Genomic DNA, 15,470 nt, shown 5'->3' on the forward strand with positions numbered 1-15,470 from the left:
CTCTAGGGCTCTGCCTTGGGCTTTGAAACTGACGTACAGTTTAACCCTGTATTACACATTCAAACAATTCATGTCTATTCTTAAAAAACGATGCTGTGTGGAAGCTACACGAAACCAGCGCGGCACCGCACTCCAGCGCACGCAAAAATCGAGGATTTCTTTGTCAATCACCTGCGTCTCACGAGGAGTTTTGCACTCCATCGTGACCCCGCGGAAACAAAACAGCGGCTGGGTGACACACAGCACCCGGAATGGATCCCGCGAAAGAACGAAGGCCGAGATAATTACGCAATCGTCACTATCTCTTTTCTATCTCTACCGGCCCGCGACACTTCCATCCCTCTGAAAAACACAGCGACGACGACAGGGAGATGAAATCCTTCCCGAACAGGCACAAAATGTCTTTCTTCCCAAAGGGGGAGTTGGGGCATTGGCTTCTTCCGCCGCATCCGCACCGCCTTCTGCTTCCAAAGACCGCTCTCCTCTTCAAACTTTGCTCCGCGCTCGCCCACTCTCAAGCTTCTCTACGCTCGCGTCCCGTGTGCACGCTGCGGCGTCGCGCTTCTCTCATCTCCCCCGTGTGTAGAAAACGCACCCCCCCTCTCCCTACCGCCCCGCCCCTACTGTTTCTGTTCTGTTCCATTCCCTTCTCTGACTGCGCCTCCATCCTCAAACGTGGGTCGTTCGTTCTCCGTTCCTCGTCCTTTGTGAGGGCATCGCAACTCAGCCATGCAAAAACCGGTCAAGGCCTTCAGCTTCTTCGTAGTTGAGGACTCTCGCTACGTCTTCTTCTGTCAGGCCGTCAGCGGTCGGAGGCGTCCTGCAGAAACGAGAAGAAAAGACGCAAGCGCCAGGAGACAAGCAGCACACAAAACAGATGCGGTTTGCGACGCCTTTTCCATCCTCTTCTTGCTCTCACTCTCCGTGTTTCTCATTGAAACTGCGGCTACTCTCTTCAGACGGATTTCTGTGTAGTCTCCTTTGAGTTCTGCCTCTTCATGCTTCCAGCGCGGCGTGACCGCCCTCCCTATACGGGCCTTCTCTCCATGCTTCTCCTCCAAGTTCCTCTGCGTGACTTCGTTTTCGCCTCTCCTCTTGCCGGTTGATCACCCGCCACTCCCGAGTCTCCGTCCGTCCCCCCGCCCTGCTGTCCAGCTTTGGGATTGACTCTGTTCTGGCGCGCGCAGCCCTCCGTCGTGCCGTCCTCGGCCTTCTTTCATTTTTGCGCAGCAGGTGCGGACGTTTGCCCACGTGCCTCCTTTTCTGGCGCTGGTCGCCTTCTCGTCTCGCAGTCCCCCTGGGCTACCGCCGCCCCCCCCTCCGAGTCTCTCCCCCGGCGCCCGCGCCACTTCGCTTCGCCCCCTTCTCCTTCTCCCTTTCTCTATTTTTCCTCTCCCCTCTGCTTCTCACCAGCGAGGCCGGTTGTCTTTGTCTACGAGAACGGCGCGGACGCCTTCCCTGAAGTTGTCAGGAAACGCGCAGATGAGCGCCTGCGCCAGAGTGAAGTCCTGCCTCAGCACCTCAAGAAGCGTCTCGCCCTCTTCACGGCGCCGGCTGAAGAAAGGCGTACCGCTCGCGGCGCCCGGGGCTTTCTGCCGCAGGGCGCGCGTGAAAAGCGAAAACCAGACTGCGCACGACAACGGGCAGCGCTCGTGAAGCGACTTCATTACCTCCGCCGCGAAGGCGCACCCCGACGCTTCCCCTTGCTCCAGCGTCGACACGAGATCCTGTTGCCGCATAAAAGACGAAGAAAACGGACACAAAAGAACGTTCTCCTGCCGTCGCGCTCGGTTGGCGTAAAGAGAACAAAGAGAAAGTTTCGCGACCCTCCATTTGGCTCCCCCTCGGAGTCAGAGGAGCTCTGCGCGTCGCCTTGGCTCGAACCGCTGACTCTGCGCCTTGCGCGCCCGGAGCTGTGCGTGTGTTGCTTCTAGCTCTGCCGCCTGTGTCACTCGGCCGGTAGTTTTCTCCTCTAAACTGAGAGACGGCCTCGTTACCTATCGGTCCAACTATATACATGTATCAATCTACCTACATGTATCCGCGTATATATCTATATCTCTCTAGCTGTCTATCTATGTAGCTCTTTATGTATCCATCTACACCTGTCGAAGTAGTGGGTTTAGAATCCCATCCTGCCGATGTTCTTGCACCGCTCCGCATAGTTCGCCGCGCGCCTCTGTAGCCCTCAGTGCCGCACAGGTCCGCGGGGGCAGCTTTCTGCTCCCTGATGACCGCCGCGTGCGCCGCGGCGCTGTCGCGCGCCTGCAAGTCTGTGAGTCTCTGTACCTTGTAGGTGGGGGGCAGAGCGGAGAAGTACTTCTCGATGCCTTCCATCACTGCGGGGGAGAGATGCGAAAGCGAGCCTGAAGACGAAGCGGAGGCTGAAGACGACCCAGGAATCGGCTCCGCGAACGCAGCTAGAATGCGATCCACCTCCGCGCGAGCGTCTTCCGGGGCGAGAAAACCACTAACCTGGAAGGAAAAAGGGGAAGAACATGAAGAAGGGCGCTCCTCCACGACGGAAGAAAGACGCAGATCCCCAGCCGACGACGCATGCCGCACCACACGCTCACCTAGAAACCTACCTCAGGCCTCTGCCCTGTATGCGGTCAGCTTAAAAACGATGAAAATACCAGATACACACGGGCCGAGGCGACAGCGCCGCGTACTAGCCACGTTCACAGCTAAGCTGCCTCCCCCAGCGGAGGCAGAGACGGCGACAGCGATACGGACACGCAGATCAAACGCCTTGCATGTCAGCCTGCAACCTTAACGAACTCCGCCGAGAGGGCAGCACGAAAGAAGAAGACCTTCTTGCAGCGAGCCGCGTTTGTCCTTCAAACCTGAGGCTGCACCACGCACTGCGCTCGATACAGCATGCAGTTACAGAGGGTCGTCCTTTCCTCTAATTACTTTTTTCAGCTCGCTCGAGAGCGCCTCCAGTCTGGCGCGCGGAACAAAGTGGGTGGCGAGCCCTGGACGCAGGAAGACAGAAAGCGAGAGTTCACCGAGTTGCGAAAATGTTCAATCTCTCTCCTTCGACTGAGTCGCCAAGCGCATACTGGGTGCGGACACCCTCCCTCTTCGGCAGGCACACGGTAGCGCCCCGCTCATGAAGCACTCCTCACTGAAATAGTGCGACGAAACACGAGGCAGGAGGCAGAACGAAGAGTTGGATATTCAAAAACCTCAGATCTAACGTCAGGTACCAAAGAAGCATGCGTCACTGCACATCACATCCTCGGACTCGAAAGTACTCGACGCCGCTTTCCAAGCTTCTCCTTGAACATGTTTCTCAATTCACAGGCAGCAAGATGAAGCCTGTCTTACGGGGATCTCACGGCCCCTCCGCGAACAAAAGATGCCTTTTACTGTCAGCAGGCATTCCCCAACAGACAGAGACCGACTTTTCAGCACTGTGTTTAGTTTTCCGCCTCTTGTCGCGTCTGCGCCTCTTCTGCCGCTCCTTGCGTCGTTCACTGCGGCTACAGATTGATCTCCATATGCCCGTCGCCCCGCCTCCTCTTTTTTCCATCCCCCTTCCCCCCCCCCCCCCCCCCCCCCCCCCCCCCCCCCCAAATCCGCGGCGTCGCGTCTTTTCACGTTTCGTTTTCCTTTTTCGCAAGTCAAAGACCAGAGACCAGCGTCTCTTCGCCGCAGGCGCTTACCGGTCTTAACTAAGTCTTCCGCCTGGAAGCGGGCGCCTACCAGGCCAGCGTAGAACCCCACAGCAGGCGACGATTTCAGCCGCGGAAGAAAGAAGGCCGCCGCGACGTCGGGGAAGAGGCCGATCGCGGCCTCGGGCATTGCCCACACCGTCGTCTCCGTGCAGATGCGGTGCGACGCAAAAATGGAGATTCCCACGCCCCCGCCTGCGCGAAAAACACGAACACCGGCGCACGTGCGGAACACGAACCGCGGGTGTCGCATGCGTCAACAGGCCGTGGGAGGACCTTCCAGCATCACGCACATGTAAATGAATGCATACGCCGGAAGGAGTCGCGCCATCGCAGGAACGAGACGCATGTGAACGGGATGCGCAAGACGAAGGGCACTCGCACGCAGACACCCACACATGTAACCCCCACTTCCCAGGATCTGTATACATATATATATATATATATATACATTGAGAGAGAGACATAATTATATACATATACATAGAGAGGCATATATATAGAGAGAGCGGCATGGATACCCTGCATACTGGCGCGCGACTCACAATAATTTATACAGAGAAGAAAACGAGCGGGCCGACAGCGGGGCATGCACGTGTGTCTGTGTGGGAATATCACAGTCCAGACAAGGCGTTGACTGGCGAATTTCCTATGCGGTTCTGTAACGCGAAGATGTCTGCAGAAAGTCGCGGTTGCCACTTACCCATGACAATGCCGTCCCAGAGGGCGACAACGGGTTTCTTTATTCTTGACATGTGGTAAATGAGCGCGTACTCCTGGCCAAAAAACCGCACGACGTCCGCCTTGGGAGCCTCGCGCATGCGCCGCACATCGCCGCCTGCGCAGAAGGCGCGCCCGCCTTCTCCAGCGAGGAGGAGGAGCGACACGCGAGGGTCTTCCTCTGCGCGAAAAAGCAAGCTGCGAAACGCCAAGACCATGCTCTCGCTGAGTGCGTTGAGCTGCTTCGGCCGGTTCAAGGCGACAGACAAGCACCCCGAGGCCGCCTCCGCGTCGCCAGAAAACTCCAAAAGAAGCTGCTCACCATACAGCGCCTCGGGGCCAGCAAGCGGACCGGCGGAGGAAGACATCGCACGGCGCTGCTGGGCGGCCGAGGAAGGCGGAGAGGGCGGCGCCACGTCGTCTGCTGCGCGTCCCTTCTCAAGCTCTCTCCGCGTGGGCGCCGCGCCCTCCTGGCGCAGAGCCGAAGGGCTAGGCCAGGCGACAGAAGCGAAGGACGGTGCAGGAGCCTGCACCGCGGCAGGATGGGGAGAAGCAGGTGAGAGAGACGCACTCGAGGTAAAAGAAGAGGACAAGGAAGCGAGGGAAGAACGACCCTCATGGCCTAGCGCGCCGTGGAGCTGGAGGCTGAGGCGCCAGAGACGCCTCGACGCCGGCGTCGCCATTGAAGAAGCGGAGAAGAGGGAGGGGCAGAAAAAAAAGAAAAACGGAAAGAAGCTGGGGCAAAATCGAGAAGAAGGTCGGCGACGAGTTGGAGTGCATGGCGCGAGCGAGGCGGTCGACGAAAGAGCGCCGAGCGACCCGCCAGCCACAGCAGTGTGTAAGGCGTTGAGCAGAAAAGAAGCCACGAAGAGAGGATGCGCAGATGAGAAGGCGCGAAGAGAACTCAGTGAGGCACCGTCAAATAACAGGGGAAGACGGAAGCAACAGGACATCGAAGTGCATGGCACACTGGCCACGGAGACGACTGTGAACAGCTACTGACACTTACACACACGCCGCATGCGCCAGAAAGCGAAGCGGTAACAATCCCTCTAGTGTACAGGTATGCTTAAACCTGGTGAGGCGGCTTTCTGGTAGCGCTCGAGACAAAGATAAAAAACATTTTGCTTCACGACATCCGCCGACAAAGCCGCTTGTGGCGCCTGCCCCTCCGACTTTTTACCCGCTGTCTCTGGCGACACAGAAGGCTTGAGCGGAAGGCACGAAAAAGGAAGAACGCCGATGCATGTGACAGGTCTCCTCTTGGACGCACGCGCCTACATCAAGCATACGCTTTCATGAAGAACGAAGGGAATCAGAGTGAAGAAAGAAACCGCTTCACCACAAAGCAAAGTTCCCTCGGACTTCGTTCGCGCGCTTCGCCTCTGTCTATACACAGGTGAGTTGAAAGAGTTTCGAGGACGATTACGGAGGAAACTGGGTGGCGCTTGTTCATGAGCGTTATATTTTTGCCGCTTCCTCGACTTAACGAATATTCGAGAAGATGAGTGTGCGAAAAGACGTCGTCGCATGGATGTGACGGCTAGCTGAGGTGCAAGACGAGAGCAGCAGACACCAGCGTTGCGAAAATTGAACCGCAGCGCCTGTCTGGGGGTTGCTCTAGATCATGCCAGCGGGGAGACAGGAAGTGTATTCAAAAAAAAGGGGTGTACGGATGAAAGAAAAACGCCATGGAGGGCAGCACAATGAACTCAGCCTGTCAAGGAGACGCATCACCATTCCATTTGTCGATACCCCCTTCAGCAAGCTTGCACGGCGGTAAAAAAGCCAAGGCGAGGCACGAACTGAGGACTTCGGCCTCCCTTTCTTACGAGTGTCTACTCGCTACAGAGGCTCTTTGGTGAAATGCGATACTACGCCGATACGCGGAGTTGCTTTTTTCTGAGTGGTCATAGCCCCCGCCGAGTAAGCCAGCGGGTAAAACCGAAACTGCGGCATCGATCAGACACACTGAAGTGCCGTGTGCACGCGACGGAATCACTAACCCATCCGAAGAACAGAAAGGCACGTGAAGCGCCAATATATAGATAAATACATGCGCGGATGAACTGCAGCCCCGTCATGTACCCCTGTCGTAGGCTGGGCTGGCGGTGAAAGCCGAGTCTCTGCCGCTTCTCGAGGCTTTCAGCGGGGGCATCCAACGGCGCAGTTGGGATTCCTCGACTGTCAACGACACAGAATGGGCCCCGGATTTGAGTCAAGCCCACGCTGAAGACTGCTTTCAGTCGCCTTTAGCATCAATCCAGGGCGATAGAGAGGCCGGGACTCGAGGCGGCAAAGCGCACCGACTCGCGGAGCCGCTCGAACGCGAGATACCAGCTGGTAACGAAAGAGTCCGGTTACTAACTGCCACACACAGTTTGCATACTTGGAGAGACACTCCTAGAGTACGCCTTAGAACTCCATATATCGGATGGTACATTCATATATATACATATATTTGTGGATATAGCCGGAGAACCGCGAAAGCTGATTATCTACCGTAGGCTCAGTAGGTGGCGATCAGGCATTAACTCCGCCTGCATTGCCCCGAAAAAAGAACTAACAGACTTTTTCTCTTCGAAACAAGCTCTGCCTTTTCAAGCAGCCTCAACTGAGGACGTGTGACGTGCGCATTTCGGCGGCCACTGACGGCACCAGGCTCCCGAGCTCGTGAACAGTTCAGGGTTTTTTCTCTTTTTATAGAAATGCTGAGCCTTGAGCTCGACGCCGCAAGTTGCCTCGCGCAGTCGGGTCACCGAAAACGTCCAGCGGCAATCGAGAACTCAGAGAGAGGAAACAGAAGGTGAACTCAGGGGGAGGAGGAACGAGGCAGGGCAACGCCCTCAGCTGTCACAGTGCAGGCGGCTAACGAATGAACAACTGGGCCACACAGAAGGCCCAAATAGAGACTGACAGCAACACACAGAAAGATGAGGGGGACATACTCTTTTCCACAGCTACCGCGCGGCGCGGCGTGCATTACTCAGCTTTCTTCTCGCCTTCCGCCGCTTCTTGGCTCGCCTCCGCGTCGGCCTCGGTCTCTTGGCTCTCTGCCTTAGCAGCGTCCTCCTTCGCCGCAGACTCGCCGTCCTCTTTGTAGTGCTTCTCGAGCGCCTGCGCGAAGGCCATCATAGCTGAAGGAAAAGATCACGCCGAGGCAGCGTGGGAATCGAGATAGAGAGGGAGAGGAAAACAAACCAAGACAGATCCGCTCACGCGGACACGCAGCAGCCCTTGGGGACACTGCGAAAATCGAAGCGTCACATCCAGCGAGGCTTTCACGTGCCCTCACAGAAAGCAGAAAAAACAACAGGAAACCCGAAAAAGAAGGGAGGGAGGGGGACGGCGGAGCTTCTGGATGTCTTCTCTGCGTGCTGCTCGCCCCCCTGCCTTCCAAGACTGCGGGAGAAGGAAAACCAAAACGATCAGAAGCTCAAAAAAAAGGAAAAAAAAACTGAAAATCTCAGCTGCCTGCTTACGGTCAGAGGAGGTCGCTGCCGCCCGATCCTCAATTGTGACGCCTGCGAGGAAAAGAACGAAAGTTTCGCTTCCACAGCGTGTGCTGCGTTTCCTGGAGAGACTGACTCGAACTCATGCGGGCACGCCACCAGCGCACCAGCCGGCGCGTTTCAGGTTGGGGATGAACAAACCTAATCGACGGAGCTTGGCGAAGATACCAGTCGTCGTAGAAAAGAGGAAAAAACACAAGGCAGATCTTTGATTTCCACTGCGTGGCTGCTCACGCTAGGGCCGCAGCCTCGACGACGATGACGCGACGCAGTTCTTTGCGGCACACAGCGGCACAGAGTGAACCCCGAACCCAAAGCGTTAAAGAAGCCTGAAGGCTCTCCCAATTTCTTACCCATGGAGGACAGCAGAGGCGCAGAATCTGTGTAAATCGCCTGCGTAAGGCCGCTCATAGGCGCCGCCAGCTGCGCGGAACGCAGGGCCTCGCGCACGTCGCTCTCTGACTGGCATCCCTCGGGCATGAGCCTGCAGAAAAAAAACTCGACCGGTCTGTGGGGCGTTTTGTGTCGACATCGCGGAGGCTCATCTCCCCAGGGCGACCCCTGGGCACAGTGGCGATAATGGCATACAGTGAGGAAGCAGATGCAGCTGGCAGCGCAGTGCCTTGACTCGCTGAGCGCCCGCGTGAGCTCGAGCCAACACAGACGCTTCGTAGATCACGCAGATGCTGGCCGCCGACCAAACTGCGACTTCTGCAAACAGCAGACCCGGCGCATGCGATTCCGCTTGCGACTCACTCGACGAGCTCCCGAACGACGTCTGCGTCGTTCGCGACGCGTGAGAGAGTTTGACCGTTGAGCACCTCCGCCAACGGTGTCGCTGCGGGTGAGAAAACAGCAGACAAACAGAGAAAAAAGCGCGTCTATACCTCTGTCCCCTTAATTCCTCCGTCCCCTTTTTCCGCCTATCTGGTGTCTTGTTTCCTCCTCACCCGTCGCCTGCGAACCCTCACTGGCCCCCACCAACCCGACTAGAGGGCTGTTCACAGCCAGTTGAAAATCGCATTCTGTGGCAAAAGACAGAGAGAGGGAGATCCTGGCGTGAGAAAGACAGTTACGTGAATCACAGCGTCGCTCGGACGTACCTGGAGTCTGCGCTTCGCCGCGCGCTCTCCGGAGACTCTCAGAATAATCCGCCAGCAGCCGGCGCAGCTGCTGAATGCCTTGCGGGTTAGGGCCCGCATCCGTCCTAAGACAGAAAACCGCAACGACGTCCGCCACTCAACTCTTGCAGCATGAACATCTGTCCATGAGAAATCTACACATACACGCTAATATATAGATATATATATGCATCTGTATGTATATTTTTTGTGTATGTAAATATATATATATATATATATACGTGAACAAAGGGCACAGGTGTCATTGCGTGCTGCGACTCCATTCTTCTCGTGAGAAGTTCCCTCTGCGGCGGGCGGCAGCTTCTTACGCAGATGCTTCGCCCCTCCGCAGACGCAGGGGCTGGCGTGAGCTGCACTTTCGCTGACGGCTGCACGTCCGCGAAAGGGACAGCAGACAGAAAAGCGCTTACTGCACGGCGCCTGCTGATCCGGAAGAAGCAGATCCCGAGTTCGCCTCGCGGCTGGCCCGCGATGGCGGGATTCCGCCCGCGTGTCGGTTGAACTGTTCAATGAGGGAGTCATCCTTGGATGCGTCGGGTTCTTGCATCCAGAACAGCATCTTCTTGTCTGGCAAACACACAAACACGACGCTTGTCGATACACCGTGACCCACTTTCGTGCCTCCCCCTTCACACCCGAGACAAATTCGCAACAAAACCATACTCTCCGCACATGCGCATGTCTCTCACTATCCGCTCAAAACTGCTCCTTGTAGTCGAGTCCGTCTGCATGGCTGTCTCTACTGAAGTCTGTGGACGCCTTACAGATGCGACCTATATATATATATATATATATATATATATATATATATATATATATATATATATATATATATATATATATAGGGTTTAGGGTTATATATATATATATATATATATATATATAGGTCCGAGTGCGTTGACGTGCGTTTGTCTTCCACGCTGAGGACAATCTCCCCAGTCATGCCTGTCTGTCCGCCGGTCTCAGTGTCGAATCTCCGCGCCGGCAGATGTCGGCGCGTGACTAGTTCTGTCTTCTATGATTTTTTAGCGCCTATCCCTGCAGCTAGCGAGCGAGAGCGACAGACGCTTGAGCGTACCACTCGAGGTGAAGCGGAGGCAGTAAACTCTGCCCGTGGTGCACTCGGGAACGCGCTCGAGGTATGCATCGTTGATTACAATCAAGTCGTCCTCTGTCTGCTGATTTTCGCGGTTGATCCACTGCACATGCGTCAGGCCGTCGTCTCCCTGAAGCCAACAGGTACCACGCAACGCATTACACGCTCAAGGCGCAGCGCAGTTGTGCGCATATGTATATATTTGAACGCCTTTATACACAGACAAATACACGCATATAAATATACGTGCATACCTACATACATAAACATATATGATTAGATATGGAAATCTATGTATGTGCATGTAGAGATATGTGTATATACGTGTATATGCGTCCTTAGAGAATGGATGAGGCGTGAGCACGGAGGAACGAACGATACCAGCGGGCTTTCAGGGGCGGACTGTGAAGGGGCGAGACAGACACCGAAGCAGAACGCCTGAGAGAGGGGATGGCGGATGGAGTGAAAATAGATAGAAATGGAAGCCGCGCGGGGTCCAGCGCACCCTGATGAATCTAGGCCGATGGTCGACTATTCATATGTGCGACGGTAAGTAATTTTGTACAGAAGAAACTGTTCGCGAGACTCGCCTTTCTCCTCGCTGCTGACGTATTCGCCCCCATGCTCACCTCGCAAATTTGCAGACGACCCTTCCGCGTATCTGGCGAAACGAGGTTTCCATCGATGCGGCACTTTCCCGCTCGAAAAGAAGTGGCGCCCTGGACAGACAGGAGACAAACGTTTTTAGGGAGTCCAGGCAGCTGCCTCACGCGGAAGGCACGAGAAAGAGAATCCACGGCCGCAGTGCCCCAGGGGGACTCAGTTCCTTGCCTCTAGCATCCGCGGAGCAGACCTACCGGCGGGCTGTCGCCTTCGGGAGCAGCAAAGAAGTTCAGCGCCATGGTGAGAGAAGATAGTCGGGCTTCGAAGAAGACTCAAACGCTGCAGACAAAACAATCGAGGGTCACGACGGGAAATCGCGCTCGTGTCGCGCCTCTGGACAGCTTCTCTCAAGGTTCAAACCTGCACAAGGCAGCCGGCATTTCGTGGCAGGCGATGCGAAAGAGCGTAAAGAGAGGCGAAGTTTTGCACTGGCGAAGCCAGCCACGCTAGACAGAGTCATACACACGCAGTGAATGAGGATGCAAAAGATGCCTTCGAAACCTGAGGGTGCATGCAGGCACAGGCAGAGCCCTTTTCGCGCTCTTCCTTCTCCTCGCGCGCTGGCATTGAGTTGTCTCCTTGGGGAATCTGAGCCTGTTGCTGTCCCTGACACGATGGACAGCGCCGATGCACCAAAAAAGAGTGTACGCGGTGGGTGCTTTGCCGGGAAATAGTGAAGAAAGACTTCGTGCGCCGCCATCTGCGAAGTTGCAAGCGGTGCAGAGCAGTAAAACCTGAGCACTGCGGGGGCACTTCCGAAGCAGAGGACATCGGCCGCAGAAGGCGAGGCCAAGTCTGCCTGCAACAGAGTAATTCCTTCTCAGAGAAAGCGCGAACTGACGACGAATGCACTTACGCTTTGTTTTTGAGTGAGAAGAAACGCCGATCCTGGACAGATTACTGTTGTCTGTGTCCGTTCTCAGACACAATCAGCTAGGAGAAAGTCACTCAGACCCGGAGCGATGATGCCGCGGATAGAAAATCTTGCACTCCAACACGATGTGCTCCAAAATAGGCTGCATGTGCACCCGAGGAACGGTGACACAATAGGCATTGAGGTTGAAGAAGGTGTAAGGAGCTCCACGAAATGTGTCAAACCGCTACTGTACGTCAGGAATTTAAGCGCAAAGCCACTACACATGTCTCGGTTGCATGCAATCTCTCAGAACAAGGCTGCACACAACAGCAGCACAGGCTTGGAGGGGCTGTTGCTCAGCCACCTTAGCTTAGGGGTAGAGCATCGGTCTTGTAAACCGAAGGTCGTGGGTTCAATTCCCACAGGTGGCTTGCTGGGTTTTTGTAGTTTGTGCTGCACATCAGGATTAGTCTTCATACGATTTTCAAGTTTACTGCAGTAGCATACACGATCTTTTTTTTTACATCTTTACTGCGCTGCTTATACTCTCTTGTGTTCTCGTTCCTCAGGCAGTACAGCGACCCCGACTCAGTAACAAGCGACTACCGTCGCAGCGCAAGTCCAAGGCCACATCGAAGTCGTCAGAACAAAGCTTCTTCGAAGCAGAAAGGAATACACACGCCACAAAGAGCAGAAAACCCTTTTTGCTTCCTCCGTATATAGGGGGCACACACGTAGTCGCGGCGACGCTGAAGTGAAACAGACTCATTGACCGTCACCATCACCGCTTGACGACCTCTACGGGGGCATCAGTCGGCGTCGTCCATGTTCCGCTCGAAGGTGCAAAGAGGCAGCCCTCTTCCAGAGTATAGTACCTGCCTCTCCTGTAGTTGTTTTGTGGCAGAGTAGGGCAATTCACGCACTTTATCCCGATGAAGTCCAGGATTTCGATAAGATTCTGCAGCTTCTCCGCGCATCCATCAAGCATGAGAAACACAGGTCAGATGCCATGATGTGTGCCTGCCATGGCGGTGTTTCTGGAACGCGGTGTGTTACTGGATCACGGTGTGTTTCTGAAACATAGCTAGACGCCTTTTTCCCTGAGCATGTAGCCTTTAAAAAGCCAAAGCACTACACAAGCACGCAGAGCTCTGGGTATTTCTGCAGAAGAGTCCCGTCGTCCCGAACGGATAAGCCATCCAGCTGTGGAGTATTCGCTTGCACGGTCTTCAACGGGAGGAACCGTGGCTCTTTTGTCGTTCCTAGCTGGCCGTTCCAGCAGCAAGGCGTTGCCAGCAGGGGCTCTGATGCTTTCCGCTGTGTATTGCTCACTGGAGAAGCAGAAGCTATCGGGTGCAACGTTCTTTGTAGTATACCGAGCTCGAAGAATGCAGATAACGCAAAGGTAATAAGCGGTCTTGCATATTCTAGTCAGGTTTCTGTTGGTACCGCCTCGTTCCCGCCCGGGTGCGTTTGGCATTGACGTCGTGCGATCTGCCAGCGTGGCGGACACCTGCGAAGGAGCGCCGAGCATGGCTCGCAAGCTTTGGGAACCCTTCTAGTTATTACCTCGTGGAAGCAAACCGTTTCAGTGGACGGGGTATCCTCTCCTCTCCCACCACTATCTCACGAGACTAAACATGATCACTGCACGCACACGATGGTGATCACCTTGCTGGCGAGGTCGATTGTCAGGAGGGCCAACACCAAGAGTAGTGTCGTGACGACTCCTGAGCCACACCCGGTGTTTCGTCTCTATTCCTTCATTTGGTTTCGTCTTTCTGCACTGCTCCAAAGCATATTTGGATTTTGGCCTCATGTATGCCTCTGAGCTCCTCGAGCGAGCTAAAGGTGACAGTGGCGCTACCGAGGATGTCCGGTACTATTTCCGAGAAGGGGTTCGCCCATATCTTCATGATCTCTCTCGCCGAAAGGGGGAAAAGGGCGTCTCCTTGCAGATGGAATGGCTCCGGGGACGCCTGGCTCCGCAGGGAACAACGCGCTGCCAAATCCACAGCGAGCGGTGCTGGGGTCGGCCGCTGAGGGCTGTGGTGTGTGTCATGGTGACTCAAGAGGAGGCGGCTGTGCTGAGTAGCTTAGTCGTTTCCCGTCCCGCCCTGCCGAGAGTAGTGAAGCTGCAAAGCGAAGGGCTCCCTCGCTGTACCAGCACTGCTTCGCGGAGAATTTCCCGCACAGCGCGTCGGATTTCGGGGACTCGCCGCCGCGGAGGCTTTTGCCCGCCTAGCAAACAGTATAGGGGTTAGGGTTCATCGCTGGAGGCGAGGCGCCGCTCGAGTTTTAGTGCGAAGCTAGCCTTCCCACAGTTGCCACAGGACACGCCTCGCACGTCGAGCTAAATGCTGCGCTAGTCGGCCCCCGCGCTCCGCTCGGACGACCTTCTCCCGGCGTTTGGCTCGCACTCTCCGTGCCCCGTGACTCTCGCGCGCCGTGTCGCGCGTGCAGGTCTTGTGGCATATCACGAGAGTCCAGTCGAGTCGTCATTAAGGATAATCCAGTCGTTGTCATCAAACGCTTATTTCCTTTCAAATTTCCGTTTTTTACTTCCCTTGCGTGAGTCTCGTCTTTAGCGTCGCGAATCCTCACGTTGAAAGTCACCACGTTTCAAGACTACGCAGCTGTTGCTAGCTCAAATCGAAACTTCTTTTCTCACCTGCACGCGTCAAAATGGCAGCCGTCAGCCAGAGGTACACCATGCGTCCTGTCATCCCCGCCGACCGGAGCGACTCCTGCGGTCGTGTGACCATCAACAACATTCCCCAGGGTGTTACGGAGGTAAGAAAAGGGAATTGTGGAAGCCCTAATTCCCATTTGTGTCGCGTCTCGCTTCTTCCCGTTGAAATCGTCGCTGGTCACCGTTCAACAGCGTAGCCTGAGCCGACGGTGGCACGCGGCTTTTTGAGAACTATTGGGTGAATCTCTGCGTGTCGGATACGTCACGATCAATTTCTCCGATATTTTGACAGTATAGAAACAGAGCTCCTGCTGTACGAGCAACACAAGGTTACGTGCGTTCGTGCTCTGTTTCTGTCGCCTTACACTTTTCGCAGGCCAAGCTGAAGGCCAACCTCTCTCACCACGGTGACGTCAAGATCCACATGTTCGTTCCGGGATGCGAATACAGCGCCGGGTGGGCGTGGGTCAGCTTTGGCAACCGTGACGGAGTTGTCAGCGTCCTCCAGACCGCATACGAGAAGAGCCACGCGCGCGAAAAGCTGGAGTCTATCGAAAAGGCTGAGAAGCCAGTGGAAGAGTCGGACAAGGAGAACGCCGCCACCAGCGAGGGCGAAGGAAACAGCAGCTACATCTCTTCGGATTGCTCAGAGGACGAGGCGGGCAACCACTAAACCTCGTGCTTGTCAAACGTTACCACAGTCTTCAAATTAAGGTTAAGCATGCTGCCTTTCCGGGATGTAGCACCTGGGTGTCCTTTCGAGATACCCAGCTGCGTGATTGATGCCAAACGATGGCGTCCACACAGGGTGTAAGGTTTTACGTCGACGAGTTACATGTGCGCGGGGCGCATCAGCGAAGGCGTACAGGTGTTGTTTTTTTGAGTTTTGAACTACGACCTGAGAAGTCCTGTTTTCTCACAGGAAGTAATTCTGCTGTAGCCATGCTACGGCTACGCTGCTGTAAGCCGGCGACCGAGGCGAAAGGCTACTCACGAATCTCCCGACCCGTCTCCTGTCAGCCAAAAGCCCGTTCGGCGCTGCTCATTACAGGACGGGGCTTGAGTGTTCCGTGTAGAGAATAAGAGCGGAAGCACCAGTTATCGTGTCA

The 15,470-nt window shown here is 55.4% G+C and overlaps 3 protein-coding genes and 1 non-coding gene across 4 annotated transcripts; 2 read left to right on the plus strand and 2 right to left on the minus strand.

Annotated features, from left to right (window-relative positions):
* Positions 1–723: 723 nt before the first annotated feature.
* BESB_079590 (enoyl-CoA hydratase/isomerase family protein) lies at positions 724–5,083 on the minus strand (the record flags this gene model as incomplete). Its single annotated transcript, XM_029366321.1, has 6 exons — positions 724–820; positions 1,411–1,727; positions 2,290–2,475; positions 2,917–2,978; positions 3,672–3,875; positions 4,384–5,083. The coding sequence occupies 6 exons, from the start codon at positions 5,081–5,083 to the stop codon at positions 724–726; spliced, it is 1,566 nt and encodes a 521-aa protein (XP_029217752.1).
* Positions 5,084–7,382: 2,299 nt separating this feature from the next.
* On the minus strand, positions 7,383–11,052 carry BESB_079600 (putative adhesion regulating molecule region protein; the record flags this gene model as incomplete). The annotated part of the gene is made up of 9 exons (XM_029366322.1): positions 7,383–7,537; positions 7,883–7,924; positions 8,266–8,396; positions 8,669–8,750; positions 9,016–9,119; positions 9,465–9,621; positions 10,133–10,280; positions 10,780–10,869; positions 11,008–11,052. 9 exons carry the CDS (start codon positions 11,050–11,052, stop codon positions 7,383–7,385), a joined length of 954 nt encoding a protein of 317 aa, XP_029217753.1.
* A 976-nt stretch (positions 11,053–12,028) lies between these two features.
* On the plus strand, positions 12,029–12,100 carry BESB_081060. The gene has a single exon. It is a non-coding gene; the product is annotated as a tRNA-Thr (tRNA).
* Positions 12,101–14,354: 2,254 nt separating this feature from the next.
* Positions 14,355–15,034, plus strand: BESB_079610 (uncharacterized protein; the record flags this gene model as incomplete). Its single annotated transcript, XM_029366323.1, has 2 exons — positions 14,355–14,462; positions 14,738–15,034. The coding sequence occupies 2 exons, from the start codon at positions 14,355–14,357 to the stop codon at positions 15,032–15,034; spliced, it is 405 nt and encodes a 134-aa protein (XP_029217754.1).
* Positions 15,035–15,470: the final 436 nt, after the last annotated feature.

The sequence above is a fragment of the Besnoitia besnoiti genome, chromosome VII, assembly GCF_002563875.1.
Source record: "Besnoitia besnoiti strain Bb-Ger1 chromosome VII, whole genome shotgun sequence".
Lineage (NCBI taxonomy): Eukaryota > Apicomplexa > Conoidasida > Eucoccidiorida > Sarcocystidae > Besnoitia > Besnoitia besnoiti.